The sequence below is a fragment of the Ranitomeya imitator genome, chromosome 2 (genome assembly GCF_032444005.1).
Source record: "Ranitomeya imitator isolate aRanImi1 chromosome 2, aRanImi1.pri, whole genome shotgun sequence".
In the NCBI taxonomy this organism is placed as follows: domain Eukaryota; kingdom Metazoa; phylum Chordata; class Amphibia; order Anura; family Dendrobatidae; genus Ranitomeya; species Ranitomeya imitator.
Window position 1 is genome coordinate 832,833,937 of NC_091283.1, and position 26,209 is coordinate 832,860,145.

Sequence of the window (26,209 nt, forward strand, 5' to 3'; positions counted from 1 at the left end):
ACGGGGACCAATTACTTGTAAATATGTATTGTAAAAAAAATGTGGTGTAAATGCCTCCGTTCTCCTGAATCTGGCGATGTTTTTCTTTTGCTCCTGCTCCTCTCCTGAGATATGGCAGCATCTTCCCTATATATATATATATATATATAGTTAAAGAAGTGGGTGCGGTCCTCAACTGTTCTTTGTGAAGACCACACCCACTTGGCTAATAAGACTGGCTATATATATTCAGGGAAGAGAGGGCCATATGTAAAGAACAGAGAGGCACAGGAACGAAAGAAAAACATCGCCGGATCCTGCAGAACTGCGGCTTTTACACCAGGAAAAAAATTAAAAATCTTAAAATTATTATTTTAATTATTAGTTTAATTTATTCCAATATTTTACACTATGGCAAAGAATGCAGTAAGGAAGTTAATTTATATCATTTTGTGTTCAGGTGACTCTACAAATCAAAATGCTCTTTTTTATTTTAAGGGGTTTTCTACTTTGATTTTAATAAATCTGTTGGGGACATGATATTGTGGCACTGACTGATATATAACAAGCTCTGCTCCTTCCTCACAGGCTGCACTGCTCTCCTGTTCTCAGCATGACCGCCAGTGGAGGATCATGTGACCAGACCTGCCCATCAGCCTCCTCCAATGGAACGGTAGATTCCAAGGTGCAGTGTTTTTCTATTGGAGGAGGCTGATGGGCAGGTCTGGTCACATGATCCTCCACTGGCGGCCATGCTGAGAACAGGAGAGCAGTGCAGCCTGTGAGGAAGGAGGAGGAAAATCTGTAATATATATACAGTGGCTGTAAAAGTTTGGGCACCCCAGGTCAAAATGACTGTTATTCTGAAAAGTTAAGCAAGTTGAAGATGAAATGATCTAAAGTTAAAGATGTCACATCTCCTTTGTATCATAGGAAAAAAAAAAAAAAAAATATATATATATATATATATATCAATATATATATATAAATATATATATATATATATATATATATATGTATATATATATATATATATTGTCATCTTTTACATTTTAAAAAGGAAAATGGGCTGATGCAAAAGTTTGTGCACCCTGCATGGTTAGTAGTTAGTTGCACCCCCTTTTGCAAGTATCACAGCTTGTAAATGCTTTTTGTAGCCAGACAAGAGTCTTTCAATTCTTGTTTCCTTGGAGAATTCCTCCGGTTCTGTCAGGTTCCCGCGTCGTCTTGCATCCTCTGCTATTTTGAGGTCTAGCCACAGATTTTCAATGATGTTCAGATCAGGGGACTGTGAGGGCCATTGTAAAACCTTCAGTTTGTGGCTGTTCAGGTCGTTTATAGTGGATTTTGAAGTGTGTTTAGGATCATTTTCCGTTTGGAGAAGCCATCCTCTTCCTCTTTTGACCTTCAGCTTTCTTACAGATGATATTATGTTTACATCAATAATTTGTTGAAATTTCATTGAATCCATTCTTCCCTCTATCCATGAAATGTTCCCCGTGCCATTGGCTGCAGCACAACCCAAAAGCATGATTGACCCACCCCCAAGCTTAATGGTTGACGAGATGTTCTTTTCCTGAAATTCTGGGCCCTTTTTCTCCACACATACCTTTGATCATTGTAGCCACAGAGTTCTATCTTAACCTCATCGGTCCACAGGACTTGTTTCCAAAATGCATCAGGCTTGTTTAGATGTTCTTTAGCATACTCCTGACGCTGAATTTTATAATGAGGATGCAGGAGAGGTTTTCTTCTGATGACTTTTCCATGAAGGCCATATTTGTCCAGCTGTCTCTGAACAATAGAACAATGTACCACAACTCCACAGTCTGCTAAATCTTTCTGAAGGTCTGTTGCAGTCAAGCAGGGGTTCTGATTTGCCTCTCTAGCTGTCATGATCCGGTTCTGAGATTATGTTCAGCTCTCTTGTCTCTGGACTGGTCATGTGGGAGTTAATCCTCTCTGCCTCACCCTGGAGCTGGCTGTGCTATTTAAGTCCTCTGCAGCCTGGGGGCCAGTGTCAGCTATAGTTCATGCTACACTGTTTGAGCTCCTGACCTGATCCGTTATAGTGTTCCTGTTTGCCTCTGACTGCCTGCACCCGTTTATGACTTGTTCTGACCTTTGGCCTGTACCCCGACTCCGTCTCCGTCTCACGTTTTGGTTACCACGTTCCCGGTAGGTTCTGACGTCTTGCTTGTCCCCGACGATTCTCTGCTCGCCCCTTCTGTACCGCGCCGCTATCTCCGTGTATGACCTTGGCTTGTTTCATGTCCCTTTCATTGCCTGTGACACCTGTGTTGTTGCTCAGTTTTGCTGCGCTGTGTGTGCAGCCTCCTTTCCTTAGCCAGCACCCCCTGGTGGAGGTTGCTCTATATTGCACTGCAGCAGCACATTACACTAGCAAGCACTTACACAACCTGGAGGTGTGTTTGGGGTCATTGTCCTGTTGAAAAATAAATGATGGTCCAATTAAACGCAAACCGGATGGAATAGCATGCCGCTGCAAGATGCTGTGGTAGCCATGCTGGTTCAGTATGCCTTCAATTTTGCATAAATCCCCAACAGTGTCACCAGCAAAGCACCCCCACACCATCACACCTCCTCCTCCATGCTTCACGGTGGGAACCAGGCATGTAGAGTCCATCCGTTCACCTTTTCTGCGTCGCACAAAGACACGGTGGTTGGAACCAAAGATCTCAAATTTGGACTCATCAGACCAAAGCACAGATCTCCAATGATCTAATGTCCATTCCTTGTGTTCTTTAGGCCAAACAAGTCTCTTCTGCTTGTTGCCTGTCCTTAGCAGTGGTTTCCTAGCAGCTATTTTACCATGAAGGCCTGCTGCACAAAGTCTCCTCTTAACAGTTGTTGTAGAGATGTGTCTGCTGCTAGAACTCTGTGTGGCATTGAACTGGTCTCTAATCTGAGCTGCTGTTAACCTGCGATTTCTGAGGCTAGTGACTCGGATAAACATATCCTCAGAAGCAGAGGTGACTCTTGGTCTTCCTTTCCTGGGGCGGTCCTCATGTGAGCCAGTTTCTTTGTAGCGCTTGATGGTTTTCGCCACTGCACTTGGGGACACTTTCAAAGTTTTCCCAATTTTTCAGACTGACTGACCTTCATTTCTTAAAGTAATCATGGCCACTCGTTTTTCTTAGCTGCTTTTTTCTTGCCATAATACAAATTCTAACAGTCTATTCAGTAGGACTATCAGCTGTGTATCCACCAGACTTCTGTACAACACAACTGATGGTCCCAACACCATTTATAAGGCAAGAAATCCCACATATTAAACCTGACAGGGCACACCTGTGAAGTGAAAACCATTCCCGGTGACTACCTCTCGAAGCTCATCAAGAGAATGCCAAGAGTGTGCAAAGCAGTCATCAAAGCAAAAGGTGGCTACTTTGAAGAGCCTAGAATATAAGTCATATTTTCAGTTGTTTCACACTTTTTTGTTCAGTATATAATTCCACATGTGTTAATTCATAGTTTTGATGCCTTCAATGTGCGTCGGAAAAGGTCAGAGAGGCCCGGCTCCTGTGCACTGCAGTACTTTGCTCTGCCCTCAACAGGGCGCACAAAGTACGTCTGTGCCGGAGCTGCAGCGTGAAGACAAGAAGAGGACGTCATCGTAAGAAGATGGGAGGCGCCGGACCGGACCGCAACGCCCATAGGACCGGACTGCCGCGGGACCGCCCCTGGGTGAGTATAATCTGACCTCTTTTTCTTATCTTTCAGGATACATCGGGGGCTTATCTATAGCATTCCAGAATGCATTACAGAATGCTGTAGATAAGCCCCTGATGCTGGTGGGCTTAGCTCATCTTCGATTTGGGGGTGACAGGTTCCCTTTAACACGGTGCACCAACCTCTAAATATCAGGGTCCCGGCAGCTCCACTTTCAGCTTGTGTCGTATACCGTATGTACGTATATGACCGTATATTTCAGTAGTTAAAGGACCACTCCGGCTTTTTTATTTCCCTCATTGTTACCAATCCGCAATGTGTGTGAAACGAGTGCATGAACGCACTTACCCATTGCTGTCCTTTGCCGTTTGCAGCGCCACTCCGGTTCTATACTGCATCCCGTGACCACAGTTGTAACCTCCCAGGTGACACAGGGTCTTTTCCGTGAGTCGGTATTCAATGTCTCTATCTAATTATATTAGACTCAGAACGACAAGTCAGAGCCGCAGTCTCGCGATGCAGGAGAGGACCGGAGCAGCGCAGAAAACGGCAGTAGACGACAGCCAGCAAGTATTATATTGCACTCACTACACATATATTACTGATTGGTAATAGAGGGGGCAATACGAAAAGACATGGAGCGGTCCTTTAAGATCTTTAGTAAATGATGTCCTGTGTCGAACACAAGCTGAGAAGTTGGGACCCCTGGACCGGAGCAGATATCTGAAGATCTGCATTTATTGAAGTATCTTATGATGCTACTTTATAATTTCTTAGACCCCCTTTAAGGATTGCTTTACTGGCAGATGATATGCCTCTAATGATGAAGATGAGCACAGAGATGTTCTCCCTGAACCCATGAGCCTCTCACCGCCATAAGATGCATCGCCTCATCCCGCTCCACCAGTTTGTCCCGTCCCACGGCCTCAGTATTGTTTTTTTTTTCCAGGTTGTGAACATTAGGAATGAAGATATGGAAAAAGCGATTAACCAAGATATTAACCCCTTTGGAGATGGAGCGGCCACCGTGGAAGTTCACGAGGACTTAAAGTGCAACAGTAGCAAGTACTACATGAAAATGGAAAAAAGGAGCAACAAGGTGTGTGCCCCGGAGGGGCAGCAGCCGGCGGGTACCCCAAATGTCTGTCGCACTGTGTCCGGGAGATGCCATCAGCCCATGGTCCTGGAGGAATTTCCTCAGGCCAGCGGGGTCATTTTAGTTTATTGAATGTGAACGGAAACCTAAGAATTGTTTTGTCTGGGGCCCCAGACCAAGAAGGGGCCCCGCCATTGTTGCTCACGTACACTTTTCTACCGGCTTCCAGCCTGATTTGCATATGGCTTCTACTCCAGATTTCTCATGACTGGCACGTTGGATCTCTACAAGGACGGTGTCATTTTTATTGGGGGCTAAGTGCTGACCGGTTTCCCTTCATGTTCAAGGGCCCTCTGGGTGGTCTCCTGTCATGGTGGTCTCCATGACCCTTGGGACAATTCTTTAGTCCTTGTTTCTTTCTTTCTATTGAGTTCTGCAAAGTTTCATGCCACAAAGTAACAAAATTGATGAGACCAATCATTGCCCAGGAGTCCCATATGTACAAGTAGCCAATACTGCCACATTGGTGGCCGGATCCTGGCTTGTGACGGCTTTCGTCTTTGATCGCTATTAACCCTCTCCTCCCCAGGTGCTGGCGGTGATGGGACTGATGTGCTTTGCGCTGGTGATCATTATATCTGGTGAGTGCTGATGATATTCACACTATGGACACCAATATGGCGGATGGGGGGTCATACAGTCGGTTTTAGACCAGGCAGCCTAAGAACAACTTCACCTCCTTTCTGGGCAACCGCCCCTTTAAGTAAAACTAGCCTATCTTTTAGTACCATGAAGCCCATCTGTCGTGCATTAGACTCCCTCTCGCAGCTTCACGGACTTATATTAATCAATAAAATATGCAGTTTTGTGCTGTCCCTCTGTTATTCCTCCTGGAAATGTAGGATGCTTCCATTCCTCGTGTCCCTACATTCTCTGACACTATCCAATCAGGGCTTCCATTGTCAGACTGTCTGGTGGAAGTTGTCAGGTTTGTCAGGTTCTGCATTCATTTCCAGGAGGAATAATGGAGGGTCAGCATAAACATCTATGTATTTGCTATTAACATGGACATGTCAGGATGGGAAGAGTTAAATGCCTTTTCAGTTATTATTCCCCTTCTAGTCTATTACTTGGCATAAGAAGCAGAGGACGCCGACTTCACTATCTAGGAATCCTGCCTTGGTCGATCCCCGAGATCCAGTCCTACCAACGCTACGCTACCAAGTCAACCTCCGCCCTCTCCCTGGCACTTCTGCTCCTCCTTATATTATAAGGTATATACAGATACGACAGGCGCCAACGTAACAGCTGACACCTTCTATCCTCTCATCATGGCGCCCCCTGGTGGTGGTTATGTGAAATACATTGATTGAGATGAAGAATGACAGAAAAGAAACAAAATAAAAATGTCAAAATCATTTTTTTTATCAACTTACAGATATTATAAATGTGGGCGTCCTCCGAGACCTGCACCTAATCGCCAGAACAGAGATGTACAAGCATCATAGCATCATGTGATTATGGACGTAGTTGTACCATTGTGTGAGGCTGAACTGTAAATAAAAATGGGTCTGTCTATGATGGTACTAAATTCCCTAAGAACACTGAGGTGTATGCTATCTAGCCACAGTGACTTGTACTTCTTTCTGTCGTATTCTACCCCTTTGAAAAGATGGTTTCACAACAGGAAATGATCCAAAAACAAATAATCGCAGCAAAAACTTTTGAGAAATATTAGAGTTAATGATCTGTCTATGACAGCACTTAATTCCCTAAGAACACATGGATGTATGCCATCTATCACCAGTGACTTGTGTAAAGCTAATGTCGAGAATTCTGCATGGTTCCCTTTCCCCCTCCATCAGCTGCCAATATGGAATGCATGAAGGTCGACAGTGTTTGGGAGGCTGAGCAGCAGCTGAAACGCTGTCATGTGAAGAAAGGATTGCGGTATTGCTGCAGTTGGGTGGAATATCCTGTCTTTCTTTGTCATGCTGTTAAGCTGCTTATTCATGGTTTATCAGTGGCAAGAGATTTTTTTTGGGTACAAACAATTGAAAACACCAACATTCTCCAAAACATGGATATGGTATTACTTGACTATGGAGCCAATGTAAGGCAATGGTTTAGAGTAATATTAGACATAATGGTCTGTGTACTGCCTAATTCCCTAAGAGCCCAGGGGTGTATGCCGGTGTTTTTTTACAGTATAATCTTTTTAAGGTGGTTATACAATTTTCTTGTTAAACTGGGTCATTAAAAAGTTAAAATAAATATACACGATCTTTCAGAAGCTGACAACCTGCTTATTGATGGTTTCCCAATAGGAAATTTTTTTTGTAAGAAAACAAATGAAAACACCAAAAATTAAGAAGATGCGGCTATAGCATTATCTGACATCAAATCCACTGTAAGGAAAAGGTTTAGAATGATCTTAAGCAGAACAGTCCGTCTATCATGGTTCTAAATTCCCTAAGAACACAGGGGTGTATGCAATCTAATTCCAGTGATTTGTCAATTGTAATCTTTTTCAGATGGTTAGACTCTTTTCCTGTGATACGCTAGGTGTTAAAGTGGTTGAATTGAATAGACGAGATTAAGATTTTTAAGAGGATGCTAACCTGCTTTTTGATGGTTTCCAAGTAGCAACAGATTTTCTTTCTACGCAAACAATTGAAAACGCCAAAACATAGATAAATTACAAAGATGAACCAATGTGAGACAGATTTACTTTTGATTTTCTTACTGTTACCAATATATACAAACGAAACTTGTTCCTATGACAGTTCTTATTGGTTTGTGATCATTATACAGCTTTTTTCTTCTCACGTTCGTATTTTTTCCATAGTAATAGAAGAGTACTGAGGATCATGATGAGCAAGATCACAATGGAGAGAAACACTGTAAAGGGCAGATCAGTTTCTGGGAAGAAAGACAAGACAATGGCAGAATTAGTTTCTGAACCTTTGTTCTCTTGTCTGCATCAAATAAATAAATTCTATGTTGATCTTTTGTCTATCATCCGGTCTTTTTGTTGCAAAGATTCCCTGAATGATACAAGTTGGACCCCCAGTGATCAGTTGTTATCACAGGAACTCAGAATAAAGTATTCATTTTTCCTACGGCGCCTCCACAGGAGAAATGAAGTATTACACAGTTCTCACTGCCATCAATAAGCTATTGTAATGAACAAATGTGTTGGGTCCTCCAGGGAGAGAAATGCTCTTTGTAGCCGTTTTTAGCTTTATCTAATAGATGAAAGCCCAGAATGGGAAAACCCTCTTCCTGAACAACCCCAAATTACTAATAGGACATTACATAATAAATTCAAACTGAAATGAATAATTTACGGAAAAGCAAAATACTTAGTCTGAGATTATCAAATACCATGCTGCAGTAATATTTCAAAGTCCAGTTCATGTTCCTTTGAGAAGCTGCTTTTAACTGCTGCTCGGTAAAGGTCCATACACTGTATTCAGTCTGTGTACAGGAAGTACGCTGACTAAGCAGAGGGGTGGGGAGCAGAGAGGCACAGATAGGGAAAGTCCTGTACACAAACTGTTACAATATAATATATGGATTTTTGCTGAGAAGCAGTTGAAAGCATCTTCTAAAGGAACATGAACTGGATATTAAAACAGATGAGGGAGCAAAATAAGTTATATAATTGACAAAAATTCATAACTTTTCAATATCTGGAGGATAAAAAAAAGTTAGTTACCATTTAATTTTTATTTGGGGGTTTCTAAACAGGTTGGCACAAACTTTGAGAACAGGACGATGCCTTCACCCATATTCTGATTGTCCAGGAAACCTATTTAACACCTAATATTTCTGGAAGCTTAGGATGGTAATAGAGGTTTTCATGGATAGCACTCGTACCTATAATAGTGTATGGGATCAGTCACATGTCCATGATTTTCCGTGGACGAAGTAGCCCATGCAAAATCCTGGATACATGTCTCTTTTTGATCTGAGTGTAGGATCAAAATTGGCAATGCAAGTGTATGGGACCATGAAAAAAATCAGACAGCACATGGATGCCATCCTAGTGAGGTCTGATTTTGACGGACTGTTAAAATCAAATGTTAAAGGAATAGAGAAACTTTTTTTTTGTTTCAAGTATGAGAAAAACTGATAAAACTCTGACAGTAATCACCGATAAAGCTCAGTTGTTTTTTGTAATACATAAAAAATGGACATGTGAATGAGCCCTAATAAAGAGCAAAAAGTCCTGTTTCCCTATACACATGCATGATCTTTATCAGCAGCCACCACTAGGGGGAGCTCACTGTATAGCTGCATACTGTACTCGAATGAATCCATGTGCTGTGAGCTCCCCCTAGTGGTGGCAGAAAGACTTAGAATTTTAGTGTAGATGGTTAAGAAGGGGATTTTCAGATGGTAGGACCACCTTTCAAGTACTGAACCAAGATAATAATAAAGTTATGGCAGTATACTTTGATTATTGCCCCAGCTTTACAGAGTTCCACTTACCTTCAGGAAGAACCTTAACCTCGATCATTATTGGATCAGCGATGGAGACGTGAGTCACGGTACATGTGTAAGTATCAGGGGAGGCACCCGGCTGAGGAATCGGAACTTCAAGGAAGCTGCTGACACTGTAGGTCCCATCGTTATTTCTCCGATGACTGGATGTAATTGGGGAGACGTGGGTTAATGGGGAGCCATTCAGCAGCCAAGACACCTCCACGTCCAGTGGGTAGTATCGGTCAGTGTGGCAAGTCACGGTGGTCTTTGGTTTTTCACTCACAGAAGCTGTAACCTGGGGAGGCTCTACGGAGAAAGACATCCTTAAGTATACAAGAAATGGCGCTATGTTAGGCGCCACCTATTCTTTATGATTGGGCTCATCCTGTTCATAGACTACAGGTACGGTACGTAGGTTCTGCATTGCACATGTTGAACATCAGAGAATCGATGACCAAACGATGGGTTATTCCAAAAGATGGGAACAAGGGTGGGTAGGGGGTGCTATGAGCCAGTGTATGAAGGGTGCAAGATGCTCTAAACAAGCATGGCTGCTAGATGGTCACATAGACCTTCTCTTTCCAAAAATGCCCCCCAAAGGTCTCACCGGTCAACGTGTGCCGAATTACCTCTGATATGCATTTGGAGAATCTGCTGGACTCTGTGTTTTCCTGAAGTCACGGCACAAATATAGGTTCCCTCATCGTGGACATTGAGTTGTCTTATGGTCAGTAACGAGGCAGCCTTCTTGTGCACTTGTGCCCCCTGTTGTATGGTGATCCGGGAGTCCTCAAGGTTTAGTCTGTGCCCGGTGCCATCCTTCTGTAGGTGCCATTCCATGCTTGCTTCCATCTCACCCCAAACCTCACAATTTAACGTCACTTCTTCAGAGAGGGAACCTCTCTGTGATGGTGGGGAGGATGAGACAAGAAGGTCCGCTAACGAACAAAGCAACAGGGTGAGAGATGTGAAGAATGAAGACTCAAGATTGAGGGACACAGGTCTATCAGACTATAGAACCATAGAGACTTGGGTATTTGAGTATGCCACCATTCTTTCCCACTATGTTGGCTACTGACCCATAGGTATTGGGGAAGAAACTGTTAAACTGGGACCTTACTCTTAACTCACCATCAGCAAGTAATCCCTAAAAATATGACTAGACACAGTACAAAAATACTCAGCCAAATTGAGTCTAAAAGTGATCCAAAAATGGCTCATTCAACTTGGTATTACTTGATTAAAACTATTGGGATAGGTGAAGTTTTATGGTCCTTAATGCTGTATTGTTTTAAAGCCTTAATGAGAGTAGTATTGGTAACATTACTGTCAGGTACACAGTTTGTTTGTTTTTTAATTTGAAAAAAAAAGGTCCCAAAATCAACTGTAAAGGAGCTGCAGATACTGTAAGGGAGCTGCAAATTGTCATATAAATTTTATCTAGTCATGGGTGTAGGGAGCAGAGAGGAGGCAGAGTTTCACGCACGTGGGTTTTGTGATCCGAGTATGGACCGCTATGCACAGACCAGCCACCGGTTTCCTGACCCCCAACTCCACAGCTTCATATATGCTTATAAGGCTGTTGTGTTTGGGCCATATACCTGGACCCTAGTGCCTTAGAAATCTGTAAAGCCCTGGGACTTCAGCCACAAAAGAAAAAAAAAGCTGTATTATAAATTGTACATGGTATGTGGGGGGTCTTGTAAAAAAAAAAATTGCAATGGGGCCAAGAACTTCTGAGGACCCTCCACTATGGACCAAGTAAAGGGGTTTCAACCCCTTTCTTTAACTTGACATATGGCCTCCGTGTGCTAAAAAACAAAATAGATAAACAAGCTTCCTCTCATTCGGAGTGGTTGGCATGTAACCGACGTGTACAAGCAGCGAACACAGTGATTGTCTGCAGCAGTCAGGTGACTTCCAAGCCAAAAGAGGAGAGGACACAGCCCGCAGGACGGAGGAGCGGTGGGGATTGGGCCTAATACTGGCGTTCTATGCCAAGTGCTACAGGGTATTCGTAAGGTCATTGAGGGGGATATCACATCTCACCTGTCATTGGCACCACAATCTTGTCGTTGGCCAGCTCGACTGTGCTCTCAATGGGTATTGTTGCTTCTGCAATGACGGCAATGCTGAGCTCCGATAGTCGGATGTGAGCGGCAAAAAACTGAGAATAGAGCGGCGAGATCTCGCATTCAACTTCTCCTCCCTCACACTCTACGTGTAGCAAGCGCTGTGCAAACGAGAGTGCGGCGAGATCGACGGCTGGGAGGAAAGAGGGGAGACGTTAGAGGTGTGACATGGGGCAGAAAAGGTGGGGCACAACAAATATGGCCAACACTGAAGCTCCATCATACATTTCTGGAGGTGCTTAAGTCCAGCCACCAACCCCCCCAACTTCTCCCTGGATGCCCCTGACCCACCCCAGAATGCCAACATTTGGGTGAGGTTTACAAAACCCTTCCTGCTTTTGACCCAAGGAAAGCAGGAACCACTTCATTCTATACCAGGTAGAGTGCCGGGCATACAGTACCATTGTGACCATGCCTGGTGCTGCAGCTCACAAACAGCTCAGTCCCAGTCAAGAACTGCAACACCGGGCACGGCCACGAGGAAATGTACGGCGCTGTTGCTCGTCACAGTCATTCTAAAGTGTCGGAGCCTTCACCAATATATTTGGACCTATCCCAAGGACAGGCCATCAATATTACAGATCCAGAAAACCACTTGGGGGGCACCAACCGCATAAGGAGGAACTGGTAAATAATGGCAGTCATGTAGAAGTCACCTGTGGCCAGGAAGATGGTCATCTCCGGGCTCTCCGGAGGCTGATAATCTGGTGGGGCATCCGCCGGCTCCTCTCCCATCACCGTCACATTCTGTAGGACCAGTGTGACCTTTTGCCTTGTAAACCCGAGTCCCCCCATACCAGAATCTAGCAGTGCGTAGTCACAGGGGAGCACGATATCTGCAGTGTACTGCGTCTGGGGCACAGCTGCACCCCACACTAAAAAACCTAAAAAGAAAAGACATCATAATGAGGAGTGCTGCAAATATTAGCCTGGACTAACCATGTGTCAGGGGCAGAAATACACCTACAGGGGCCTGGGAACGCAGAGGGGCTCGGGACACCGCACAACAACAAAAAACTTCCCGAATACTGAGAGAGCTGTGCTGCTGCACAATTCTCTTTCTCCAAGCCCAACACTGATCTATCAGGACAGGGCGGGAGGAGAAGCTGAACTGGACCTACATAGATCTCCATCATGATGGAGATCCTGGAAAAGTCCAGAACAAGACAGCAGGGCTGGGAATGACAAGGACAATGCAGCAATACTGTGAGTGAGTGTGTGTAAGGGGTGTACCAGAACTGACTTGTACCCCTCCCCTTTAAGCTGAAAAACACCCTCCTCTGCTTATACTCGAGTGAGGGTCCCACAAGATGGAGGGGGAGTGGCAGCAGTGGAGCAGCAGGTCACAGGAGAGAGGAGTCGGCTGCTGCGGCTAAAGCCTGCGCCCACTACCAAAGAGAAATTAATATTCACTGCGTTGGCAGTGAATATTAATTTCTCTTTAATAGCGGGCACAGTAGTCGCAGCCGCCACATTCCTGCAGCTGCTGGGCGATCACATGTGCCCACTACTTAAGGGAATGAATATTCACTGCTCTCCACTCTGATGGGCATGGAGGGCAGTGAATATTCATTCCCTTTAGAAGTGGGCACACGTGATCACCCGGCAGCTGCAGCAAGCCAGCAGCTGAACTTATTGTGCCCACTATTAAAAAAGAGCAATGAATATTCACTGCCCTCCATGCCTATAGTCTCAGGCGTGGAGAGCATTGAGCATTCTGGCAGCTGACCTCTGCTTGTAAGCAGCGCATGAAGTCACTACCATGTGCTGTTTACAAGCATAAATCAGCTGCTGGCATTGGAATAAGACGCTGCGAGGGAACGTAGGGAAGGTAAGTAGGATATTTTTTTTTGTTTTTGTTTTTTTGATGGGTGCCATGCATACCAGTATAGGGATGAGGAGGCCCTGATACCAGGATGGGGATGAGGGGGGTCATGAATAAGAGGATAGGGATGAGGGGGCCATGCATACCCGGCTTATACTCGAGTATATATAGTACTTGGGCTTCATTGTTGGGATGGGCGAATTAAATTCGCAAATAGACAAGGTGGAGGTAATCCAAAAGTTACCACAGCCGGTCTCCAAAAAACAGGTCAAGGCATTTGTGGGATACTATCGGTGATTTATTGCGAATTTCGCCATGATAGCCACCCCCCCCCCCCCCCCTACCCCCCCGACTGATCTTCTAAAGGACACAAAGACGTTCCTGGCCAAAAGGTCCTCAGAAGCAGAGATAGCACTCCAGCCATTGAAGCTCTCCCTGTGCAGAAAGCCGGTCTTGGTCGCACCATATTTCACAAAGGAGTTTGTGCTCCAGATGAAAGCAAAATTAATGAACATGCTGTGTTTGTTATCGCGATGCATTTTTTCGTGGAAAAAAACGCATCATGTGCACACAACATGCAGAATTCATTCAAAATGATGGGATGCATATTGTATGCTGTTTTTTGCGGTTTTATAGCGTTTTTATCACGAAAAAAACGCAAAAAAACGTGAAAAATCAGCAACGTGTGCACACAGCCTGAGTATAATGTAAATGTAGCAGAGCTGTGTGTGCTATAGTGAACCGTGAGTATAATGTAAATGTAGCAGAGCTGTGTGTGTCCTATAGTGAAGTGCGAGTATAATGTAAATGTAGCAGAGCTGTGTGTGTCCTATAGTGAACCGTGAGTATAATGTAAATGTAGCAGGGCTGTGTGTCCTATAGTGAACTGTGAGTATAATGTAAATGTAGCAGAGCTGTGTGTGTCCTATAGTGAACTGTGAGTATAATGTAAATGTAGCAGAGCTGTGTGTGTCCTATAGTGAAGTGTGAGTATAATGTAAATGTAGCAGAGCTGTGTGTGTCCTATAGTGAACTGTGAGTATAATGCAAATGTAGCAGAGCTGTGTGTGCTATAGTGAAGTGCGAGTATAATGTAAATGCAGCAGAGCTGAGTGTGTCCTATAGTGAAGTGCGAGTATAATGTAAATGTAGCAGAGCTGTGTGTGTCCTATAGTGAACTGCGAGTATAATGTAAATGTAGCAGAGCTGTGTGTGTCCTATAGTGAAGTGCGAGTATAATGTAAATGTAGCAGAGCTGTGTGTCCTATAGTGAACTGTGAGTATAATGTAAATGTAGCAGAGCTGTGTGTGTCCTATAGTGAAGTGCGAGTATAATGTAAATGTAGCAGAGCTGTGTGTGTCCTATAGTGAAGTGCGAGTATAATGTAAATGTAGCAGAGCTGTGTGTGTCCTATAGTGAAGTGCGAGTATAATGTAAATGTAGCAGAGCTGTGTGTGTCCTATAGTGAAGTGCGAGTATAATGTAAATTTAGCAGAGCTGTGTGTGTCCTATAGTGAACTGTGAGTATAATGTAAATGTAGCAGAGCTGTGTGTGTCCTATAGTGAAGTGCGAGTATAATGCAAATGTAGCAGAGCTGTGTGTGTCCTATAGTGAACTGTGAGTATAATGTAAATGTAGCAGAGCTGTGTGTGTCCTATAGTGAAGTGTGAGTATAATGTAAATGTAGCAGAGCTGTGTGTGTCCTATAGTGAAGTGTGAGTATAATGTAAATGTAGCAGAGCTGTGTGTGTCCTATAGTGAAGTGTGAGTATAATGTAAATGTAGCAGAGCTGTGTGTGTCCTATAGTGAACTGTGAGTATAATGTAAATGTAGCAGAACTGTGTGTGTCCTATAGTGAAGTGTGAGTATAATGTAAATGTAGCAGAGCTGTGTGTGTCCTATAGTGAACTGTGAGTATAATGTAAATGTAGCAGAGCTGTGTGTCCTATAGTGAAGTGTGAGTATAATGTAAATGTAGCAGAGCTGTGTGTGTCCTATAGTGAAGTGTGAGTATAATGTAAATGTAGCAGAGCTGTGTGTGCCTTATTGAAGTGCGAGTATAATGTAAATGTAGCAGAGCTGTGTGTGTCCTATAGTGAACTGTGAGTATAATGTAAATGTAGCTGAGCTGAGTGTGTCCTATAGTGAAGTGCGGGTATAATGTAAATGTAGCAGAGCTGAGTGTGTTTTATAGTGAAGTATGAGTATAATGTAAATGTAGCAGAGCTGTGTGTGTCCTATAGTGAAGTGCGGTTATAATGTAAATGTAGCAGAGCTGAGTGTGTCCTATAGTAAAGTGCGGGTATAATGTAAATGTAGCAGAGCTGAGTGTGTTTTATAGTGAAGTGTGAGTATAATGTAAATGTAGCAGAGCTGTGTGTGTCCTATAGTGAAGTGTGAGTATAATGTAAATGTAGCAGAGCTGTGTGTGTCCTATAGTGAAGTGCGGGTATAATGTAAATGTAGCAGAGCTGTGTGTGCTATACTGAAGTGTGAGTATAATGTAAATGTAGCAGAGCTGTGTGTGTCCTATAGTGAAGTGCGAGTATAATGTAAATGTAGCAGAGCTGTGTGTGTCCTATAGAGAAGTGTGAGTATAATGTAAATGTAGCAGAGCTGTGTGTGTCCTATAGTGAAGTGTGAGTATAATGTAAAAGTAGCAGAGCTGAGTGTGTCCTATAGTGAAGTGCGGGTATAATGTAAATGTAGCAGAGCTGTGTGTGTCCTATAGTGAACTGTGAGTATAATGTAAATGTAGCAGAGCTGAGTGTGTCCTATAGTGAAGTGCGGGTATAATGTAAATGTAGCAGAGCTGTGTGTGTCCTATAGTGAAGTGCGGGTATAATGTAAATGTAGCAGAGCTGTGTGTGTCCTATAGTGAAGTGCGAGTATAATGTAAATGTAGCAGAGCTGTGTGTGTCCTATAGTGAAGTGCGAGTATAATGTAAATGTAGCAGAGCTGTGTGTGTCCTATAGTGAAGTGTGAGTATAATGTAAATGAAGCAGAGCTGTGTGTGTCCTATAGTGAAGTGCGAGTATAATGTAAATGTAGCAGAGCTGTGTGTCCTATAGTGAAGTGTGAGTATAATGTAAATGTAGCAGAGCTGAGTGTGTTTTATAGTAAAGTGTGAGTATAATGTAAATGTAGCAGAGCTGTGTGTGTCCAATAGTGAAGTGTGAGTATAATGTAAATGTAGCAGAGCTGTGTGTGTCCTATAGTGAAGTGTGAGTATAATGTAAATGTAGCAGAGCTGTGTGTGTCCTATAGTGAAGTGTGAGTATAATGTAAATGTAGCAGAGCTGTGTGTGTCCTATAGTGAAGTGTGAGTATAATGTAAATGTAGCAGAGCTGTGTGTCCTATAGTGAAGTGTGAGTATAATGTAAATGTAGAAGAGCTGTGTGTGTCCTATAGTGAAGTGCGAGTATAATGTAAATGTAGAAGAGCTGTGTGTGTCCTATAGTGAAGTGCGAGTATAATGTAAATGTAGCAGAGCTGTGTGTGCTATATTGAAGTGCGAGTATAATGTAAATGTAGCAGAGCTGTGTGTGTCCTATAGTGAAGTGTGAGTATAATGTAAATGTAGCAGAGCTGTGTGTCCTATAGTGAACTGTGAGTATAATGTAAATGTAGAAGAGCTGTGTGTGTCCTATAGTGAAGTGCGAGTATAATGTAAATGTAGCAGAGCTGTGTGTGCTATATTGAAGTGCGAGTATAATGTAAATGTAGCAGAGCTGTGTGTGTCCTATAGTGAAGTGTGAGTATAATGTAAATGTAGCAGAGCTGTGTGTGTCCTATAGTGAAGTGTGAGTATAATGTAAATGTAGAAGAGCTGTGTGTGTCCTATAGTGAAGTGTGAGTATAATGTAAATGTAGCAGAGCTGTGTGTGTCCTATAGTGAAGTGTGAGTATAATGTAAATGTAGCAGAGCTGTGTGTGCTATATTGAATTGCGAGTATAATGTAAATGTAGCAGAGCTGTGTGTGTCTTATAGTGAAGTGCGACTATAATGTAAATGTAGCAGAGCTGTGTGTGTCCTATAGTGAAGTGTGAGTATAATGTAAATGTAGCAGAGCTGTGTGTGTCCTATAGTGAAGTGTGAGTATAATGTAAATGTAGCAGAGCTGTGTGTGTCCTATAGTGAAGTGTGGGTATAATGTAAATGTAGCAGAGCTGTGTGTGTCTTATAGTGAAGTGCGAGTATAATGTAAATGTAGCAGAGCTGTGTGTGTCCTATAGTGAAGTGTGAGTATAATGTAAATGTAGCAGAGCTGAGTGTGTCCTATAGTGAAGTGCGAGTATAATGTAAATGTAGCAGAGCTGTGTGTGTCTTATAGTGAAGTGCGAGTATAATGTAAATGTAGCAGAGCTGTGTGTGTCCTATAGTGAAGTCTGAGTATAATGTAAATGTAGCAGAGCTGTGTGTGTCCTATAGTGAAGTGTGAGTATAATGTAAATGTAGCAGAGCTGTGTGTGTCCTATAGTGAAGTGCGGGTATAATGTAAATGTAGCAGAGCTGTGTGTGTCTTATAGTGAAGTGCGAGTATAATGTAAATGTAGCAGAGCTGTGTGTGTCCTATAGTGAAGTGTGGGTATAATGTAAATGTAGCAGAGCTGTGTGTGTCTTATAGTGAAGTGCGAGTATAATGTAAATGTAGCAGAGCTGTGGGTGTCCTATAGTGAAGTGTGGGTATAATGTAAATGTAGCAGAGCTGTGTGTGTCTTATAGTGAAGTGCGGGTATAATGTAAATGTAGCAGAGCTGTGTGTGTCTTATAGTGAAGTGTGGGTATAATGTAAATGTAGCAGAGCTGTGTGTGTCTTATAGTGAAGTGCGAGTATAATGTAAATGTAGCAGAGCTGTGTGTGTCTTATAGTGAAGTGCGGGTATAATGTAAATGTAGCAGAGCTGTGTGTGTCTTATAGTGAAGTGTGGGTATAATGTAAATGTAGCAGAGCTGTGTGTGTCTTATAGTGAAGTGCGAGTATAATGTAAATGTAGCAGAGCTGTGTGTGCATCTACTGTGTGTTGTGTGTTTGTGCAGCAGGCAGTGTGCCTAATAGTGCTGTGCGTGTATGTAGTGTTCATGCAGTAGACATAGTGTGTTTAATAGTGCTGAGCGTGTAGTAGAGCTGTGTGAGTTTCTACTGTGCATGCAGCAGTGCTGTGTGTTTGTTCTATATGCTTACAGAGTTGTGTGTGTATAATGCACGTGTTGCACGGAAACACAGAGGCGGACTGTAAACTTTTTTATATCTGGAGTGTGTCTCACAATAAGGAGCGTCCTATAATACCGCCACCCGCCCCGCACTGCACTAGTCAGTATCTGTACCGGATGGCGTGTGGGGGGGGGGGGGGGGGTCTAAAGTTTCCTATGGGACTCTGACTTTTTGGCTGCCCTCACACTATCAGTATTTGGTCAGTATTTTACATCAGTATTTGTAAGCCAAAACCAGGAGTGGAACAAATAGAGGAAAAGTATAATAGAAACATCTGCACCACTTCTGTATTTATCACCCACTCCTGGTTTTGGCTACAAATACTGATGTAAAATACTGACCAAATACTGATAGTGTGACAGCAGCCTTTCAGTTACACTCTAGTCACACCCAAATCTGTAATCACACCTCTGATGGCAGCCGGCAGTATTTATAGGTCACTTATCTTCCTGCAATGGAAAGTACCTCTAACATCAGACTTCTCACTTTGAAAATGGCTGATAACAGGGAGCAATAGACTGAAGTCCACCGCTCATGAAAATGAAGATCACAAAGAGTATAGAATTAAAGTTCCTTTACGGAGTCGACCATGTGTAGTATTGCATGAAACTTTGACGCCATCTTTTTTTTCGATGACACACCCACCCCTTTAACCATCCATCCCCCCCAATATTTCTTACTGTTTAGAGTCAGGATCAATTCCAGACGCAGATGTCTGCTGGTCTTCATATCTGCGATTGTCCCCGCGGAGAACGCACACGATAATATAATATACCGCTATATACGATCAGTGACAGCAGCGAACACACCACATACATGTATATACTGTATATACAACACACAGAGAGCGCTGCGCGGAGCAATAACGACCGACACACATAATACCGCAACACCGCGCACAGCACCCAGCGACGGAAAACGGAAAATTCACAGCGCTCGATTTCACTTTCAGTTTAGCTGAAGTCACATGATGATGCAAAACAAAAGAGATCACAGCGAGATCTGCAGACCGTCCTGCCTGTGCAGCGTGGGGATGTAATGCTCTGCTTCCCTTAAAGGGGAAGGATACTATTGTAAAAGGATGGCTGAACAAATCGTACATTAGTTATATCTCTTATAAATAACAAGCAGTAGTAGGGTAAGTTCACACAGGAAGTTTTTGCTGCTTTTTTATGCTAATTTTCAGCTGCTTTTTACAGTACCAGCAGAGCCTATGAGATTTCAGAAATCTCATGCACACACTTTGGTTTTTTGTTTGATCAGTATTTTGTGTTTTGCTGCGTTTTTGGAACATAGAGCATGTCACTTCTTTCAGCGTTTTTTCACCCATTGACTCGAATGGGTGCTGAAAAAAACACAGCAAAAACGCAGGTATCATCATTATTATTATTATTATTATTATTATTATTGTTATAGCGCCATTCATTCCATGGCGCTTTACATGTGTATCATTATTTGTTGGATTTTTGCTGCTGAAAATCCAAGGACATTAGCACGGACAAAGAGAAAAAAAAAGCCATCAATAAAAAACCCACCAAAAAAAAGCACAAAAAAAAAAAATCACCAAATACACAACAAAAAACACACCTAAACCTGCGTTTTTCAAGCTGCTTCTTTCCTGCCAAGAAGATCAGGTTTTGTTGCAGAAAAAAAGCAGCAAAAACGCCCTGTAAGCAGTGATATTCTTATACATAGGAGGCAGTGTTAGGGTAAGTTCACACAGGGCGTTTTTGCTGAGTTTTTTTATGCTAATTTTCAGTTGTTTCTTACAGTACCAGCAAAGCCTATGAGATTTCAGAAATCTCATGCACACACATTGGTTTTTTGTGTGATCAGTATTTTGTGTTTTGCTGCGTTTTTTGGACACAGAGCATGTGACTTCTTTCAGCGCTTTTTCAGCGTTTTTCACCCATTGACTTGAATGGGTGTTGAAAAAAACGCAGCCAAAACGCAGGTATCATTATTTGCTGCTGAAAATTCAAGGACATTAGCACGGACAAAGAGGAAAAAAACCCGCACCAAATACGCACCTAAACCTGTGTTTTTGACGCAGCTTCTTTCCTGCCAAGATCAGGTTTTACTGTAGAAAAAAAAGCAGCAAAAACGACCTGTGTGAGCTTACCCTAATAGTAGTTATATTCTTGTACATAGGAGCAGTATTATAGTAGTTATATTCTTGTACATAGGGGCAGTATTATAGAAGTTATATTCTTGTACATAGGAGCAGTATTATAGTAGTTATATTCTTGTACATAGGGGCAGTATTTTAGTAGTTATATTCTTGTACATAGGAGCAGTATTATAGTAGTTATATTCTTGTACATAGGGGCAGTATTATAGTAGTTATATTCTTGTACATAGGTGTTATGAAAGGCAATTTAGTACTACAATGGACATAGCGGTCAGAGCACATACAGTGATCTGACAATAACCCAAAATCATAGAACGAGCTCTGAGACGTGGGAACTCTGCAGACCACAATCCCTAATCCTCTCCAAACAACACTAGAGGCAGCCGTGGATTGCGCCTAACTCTGCCTATGCAACTCGGCACAGCCTGAGAAACTAACTAGCCTGAAGATAGAAAATAAGCCTACCTTGCCTCAGAGAAATACCCCAAAGGAGAAGGCAGCCCCCCACATATAATGACTGTGAGTTAAGATGAAAAGACAAACGTAGGGATGAAATAGATTCAGCAAAGTGAGGCCCGACTTTCTTAACAGATCGAGGATAGAAAAGGTAACTTTGCGGTCTACACAAAACCCTAAAGAAAACCACGCAAAGGGGGCAAAAAGACCCTCCGTACCGAACTAACAGCACGGAGGTACACCCTTTGCGTCCCAGAGCTTCCAGCAACAAATTAGACAAGCTGATCAGAAAAAATAGCAAACAAATAGCAAAGAAGAACTTAGCTATGCAGAGCAGCAGGCCACAGGAATGATCCAGGGAAAAGCAAGTCCAACACTGGAACATTGACAGGAAGCCAGGATCAAAGCATTAGGTGGAGTTAAGTAGAGAAGCACCTAACGACCTCACCAGATCACCTGAGGGAGGAAACTCAGAAGCCGCAGTACCACTTCCCTCCACCAACAGAAGCTCACAGAGAGAATCAGCCTAAGTACCACTTGTGACCACAGGAGGGAGCTCTGCCACAGAATTCACAACAGTACCCCCCCCCCCTTGAGGAGGGGTCACCGAACCCTCACCAGAGCCCCCAGGCCGACCAGGATGAGCCACATGAAAGGCACGAACAAGATCGGGAGCATGGACATCAGAGGCAAAAACCCAGGAATTATCTTCCTGAGCATAACCCTTCCATTTAACCAGATACTGGAGTTTCCGTCTAGAAACACGAGAATCCAAAATCTTCTCCACAATATACTCCAATTCCCCCTCCACCAAAACCGGGGCAGGAGGATCAACAGATGGAACCATAGGTGCCACGTATCTCCGCAACAATGACCTATGGAATACGTTATGTATGGAAAAAGAATCTGGAAGGGTCAGACGAAAAGACACAGGATTAAGAACCTCAGAAATCCTATACGGACCAATGAAACGAGGTTTAAACTTAGGAGAGGAAACCTTCATAGGAATATGACGAGAAGATAACCAAACCAGATCCCCAACACGAAGTCGGGGACCCACACAGCGTCTGCGATTAGCGAAACGTTGAGCCTTCTCCTGGGACAAGGTCAAATTGTCCACTACATGAGTCCAAATCTGCTGCAACCTGTCCACCACAGTATCCACACCAGGACAGTCCGAAGACTCAACCTGTCCTGAAGAGAAACGAGGATGGAACCCAGAATTGCAGAAAAATGGCGAAACCAAGGTAGCCGAGCTGGCCCGATTATTAAGGGCGAACTCAGCCAAAGGCAAAAAGGACACCCAGTCATCCTGATCGGCAGAAATAAAGCATCTCAGATATGTTTCCAAGGTCTGATTGGTTCGTTCGGTCTGGCCATTAGTCTGAGGATGGAAAGCCGAGGAAAAAGACAAGTCAATGCCCATCCTACCACAAAAGGCTCGCCAAAACCTTGAAACAAACTGGGAAACCTCTGTCAGAAACGATATTCTCTGGAATGCCATGTAAACGAACCACATGCTGGAAGAACAATGACACCAAATCAGAGGAGGAAGGCAATTTAGACAAGGGTACCAGATGGACCATCTTAGAAAAGCGATCACAGACCACCCAAATGACTGACATCTTTTGAGAAACGGGAAGATCAGAAATAAAATCCATAGAGATATGTGTCCAAGGCCTCTTCGGGACCGGCAAGGGCAAAAGCAACCCACTGGCACGAGAACAGCAGGGCTTAGCCCGAGCACAAATCCCACAGGACTGCACAAAAACACGCACATCCCGCGACAGAGATGGCCACCAGAAGGATCTAGCCACTAACTCTCTGGTACCAAAGATTCCAGGATGACCAGCCAACACCGAACAATGAACCTCAGAGATAACTTTACTGGTCCACCTATCAGGGACAAACAGTCTCTCCGCTGGACAACGATCAGGTTTATTAGCCTGAAATTTTTGCAGCACCCGCCGCAAATCAGGGGAGATGGCAGACACAATTACTCCTTCCTTGAGGATACCCGCCGGCTCAGACAAACCCGGAGAGTCGGGCACAAAACTCCTAGACAGAGCATCCGCCTTCACATTTTTAGAGCCCGGAAGGTACGAAATCACAAAGTCAAAACGGGCAAAAAACAGCGACCAACGAGCCTGTCTAGGATTCAACCGCTTAGCAGACTCAAGATAAGTCAAGTTCTTATGATCAGTCAATACCACCACGCGATGCTTAGCTCCTTCAAGCCAATGACGCCACTCCTCGAATGCCCACTTCATGGCCAGCAACTCTCGGTTGCCCACATCATAATTTCGCTCAGCAGGCGAAAACTTCCTGGAAAAAAAAGCGCATGGTTTCATCACTGAGCAATCAGAACCTCTCTGCGACAAAACAGCCCCTGCTCCAATCTCAGAAGCATCAACCTCGACCTGGAACGGAAGAGAAACATCTGGTTGACACAACACAGGGGCAGAAGAAAAACGACGCTTCAAGTCTTGAAAAGCTTCCACAGCAGCAGAAGACCAATTGACCAAATCAGCACCCTTCTTGGTCAAATCGGTCAATGGTTTGGCAATACTAGAAAAATTGCAGATGAAGCGACGATAAAAATTAGCAAAGCCCAGGAACTTTTGCAGACTTTTCAGAGATGTCGGCTGAGTCCAATCATGGATGGCTTGGACCTTAACAGGATCCATCTCGATAGTAGAAGGGGAAAAGATGAACCCCAAAAATGAAACCTTCTGCACACCAAAGAGACACTTTGATCCCTTCACAAACAAAGAATTAGCACGCAGGACCTGAAAAACTGTTCTGACCTGCTTCACATGAGACTCCCAATCATCCGAGAAGATCAAAATGTCATCCAAGTATACAATCAGGAATTTATCCAGGTACTCTCGGAAGATGTCATGCATAAAGAACTGAAACACTGATGGAGCATTGGCAAGTCCGAATGGCATCACTAGATACTCAAAATGACCCTCGGGCGTATTAAATGCCGTTTTCCATTCATCGCCCCGTTTAATATGCACAAGATTATACGCACCACGAAGATCTATCTTGGTGAACCAACTAGCCCCCTTAATCCGAGCAAACAAATCAGATAACAAAGGCAAGGGGTACTGAAATTTAACCGTGATCTTATTAAGAAGGCGGTAATCTATACAAGGTCTCAGCGAACCATCCTTCTTGGCTACAAAAAAGAACCCTGCTCCTAATGGTGACGATGACGGGCGAATATGCCCCTTCTCCAGGGATTCCTTCACATAACTGCGCATAGCGGCGTGCTCAGGCACGGATAAATTAAACAGTCGACCTTTTGGGAATTTACTACCAGGAATCAAATTGATAGCACAATCACAATCCCTATGCGGAGGTAGGGCATCGGACTTGGGCTCATCAAATACATCCCGGTAATCAGACAAGAACTCTGGAACCTCAGAAGGGGTGGATGACGAAATTGACAGAAATGGAACATCACCATGTACTCCCTGACAACCCCAGCTGGACACCGACATGGATTTCCAATCTAATACTGGATTATGGGCTTGTAGCCATGGCAACCCCAACACGACCACATCATGCAGATTATGCAACACCAGAAAGCGAATATCCTCCTGATGTGCAGGAGCCATGCACATGGTCAGCTGGGTCCAGTATTGAGGCTTATTCTTGGCCAAAGGCGTAGCATCAATTCCTCTCAATGGAATAGGACACTGCAAGGGCTCCAAGAAAAACCCACAACGTTTAGCATACTCCAAGTCCATCAAATTCAGGGCAGCGCCCGAATCCACAAATGCCATGACAGAATACGATGACAAAGAGCAGATCAAGGTAACGGACAGAAGAAATTTGGACTGTACCGTACCAATGGTGGCAGACCTAGCGAACCGCATAGTGCGCTTAGGACAATCAGAGATAGCATGAGTGGAATCACCACAGTAGAAACACAGCCCATTCCGACGTCTGTGTTCTTGCCGTTCAACTCTGGTCAAAGTCCTATCGCACTGCATAGGCTCAGGTTTAACCTCAGGCAGTACCGCCAAATGGTGCACAGATTTACGCTCACGCAAGCGTCGACCGATCTGAATGGCCAAAGACATAGACTCATTCAAACCAGCAGGCATAGGAAATCCCACCATGACATCCTTAAGGGCTTCAGAGAGACCCTTTCTGAACAAAGCTGCCAGCGCAGATTCATTCCATTGAGTGAGCACGGACCACTTTCTAAATTTCTGACAATATACCTCTATCTCATCCTGAGCCTGACAAAGAGCCAGCAAATTTTTCTCTGCCTGATCCACTGAATTAGGTTCATCGTACAGCAATCCGAGCGCCAGGAAAAACGCATCGATATTACTCAATGCAGGATCTCCTGGCGCAAGAGAAAACGCCCAGTCCTGAGGGTCGCCACGCAAAAAAGAAATAATAATCAAAACCTGTTGAACTGGATCATCAGAGGAGCGAGGTTTCAAGGCCAGAAACAATTTACAATTATTTTTGAAACTCAGAAACTTAGTTCTATCTCCAAAAAACAAATCAGGAATAGGAATTCTTGGTTCCAACATAGCTTTCTGATCAATAGTGTCTTGAATCTTTTGTACTCTTGCCGAGAGCTGATCCACAAATGAAGACAGACTTCTAATGTCCATCGCTACACCTGTGTACTGAACCACCCAAATGTCTAGGGGAAAAAAAAGGCAAAACACAGTGCAAAGAAAAAAAATGGTCTCAGAACTTCTTTTTTCCCTCTATTGGGAATCATTAGTACTTTTGGCTTCCTGTACTGTTATGAAAGGCAATTCAGTACCACAATGGACATAGCGGTCAGAGCACATACAGTGATCTGACAATAACCCAAAATCATAGAACGAGCTCTGAGACGTGGGAACTCTGCTGACCGCAATCCCTAATCCTCTCCAAACAACACTAGAGGCAGCCGTGGATTGCGCCTAACTCTGCCTATGCAACTCGGCACAGCCTGAGAAACTAACTAGCCTGAAGATAGAAAATAAGCCTACCTTGCCTCAGAGAAATACCCCAAAGGAAAAGGCAGCCCCCCACATATAATGACTGTGAGTTAAGATGAAAAGACAAACGTAGAGATGAAATAGATTCAGCAAAGTGAGGCCCGACTTTCTTAACAGATCGAGGATAGAAAAGGTAACTTTGCGGTCTACACAAAACCCTAAAG

General features: G+C 43.6%; 1 protein-coding gene and 1 long non-coding RNA gene across 2 annotated transcripts; one reads left to right on the forward strand and one right to left on the reverse strand.

Annotated features, from left to right (window-relative positions):
* Nucleotides 1–5,208: 5,208 nt before the first annotated feature.
* On the forward strand, nt 5,209–6,422 carry LOC138666039 (uncharacterized). Its single transcript, XR_011318553.1, has 3 exons — nt 5,209–5,409; nt 5,873–6,042; nt 6,207–6,422. It is a non-coding gene; the product is annotated as an uncharacterized lncRNA (long non-coding RNA).
* Nucleotides 6,423–7,477: 1,055 nt separating this feature from the next.
* Nucleotides 7,478–19,438, reverse strand: TAPBPL (TAP binding protein like). The gene is made up of 6 exons (XM_069754105.1): nt 19,118–19,438; nt 12,048–12,275; nt 11,309–11,524; nt 9,889–10,197; nt 9,266–9,565; nt 7,478–7,690 (listed from the first exon to the last, which is right to left on the reverse strand). The coding sequence occupies exons 1-6, from the start codon at nt 19,164–19,166 to the stop codon at nt 7,575–7,577; spliced, it is 1,218 nt and encodes a 405-aa protein (XP_069610206.1). The 5' UTR covers nt 19,167–19,438; the 3' UTR covers nt 7,478–7,574.
* Nucleotides 19,439–26,209: the final 6,771 nt, after the last annotated feature.

Excerpts from the sequence above, each read along its gene's own strand:
- TAPBPL (XM_069754105.1), bottom strand. The coding sequence starts at position 19,166 with ATGAAGACCAGCAGACATCTGCGTCTGGAATTGATCCTGACTCTAAAC. Across the intron at positions 11,525-12,047 it reads GACCATCTTCCTGGCCACAG|CCGTCGATCTCGCCGCACTC; the intron begins GTGACTTCTACA and ends CTTTCCTCCCAG. Across the intron at positions 10,198-11,308 it reads GATTGTGGTGCCAATGACAG|CGGACCTTCTTGTCTCATCC; the intron begins GTGAGATGTGAT and ends TTTGTTCGTTAG.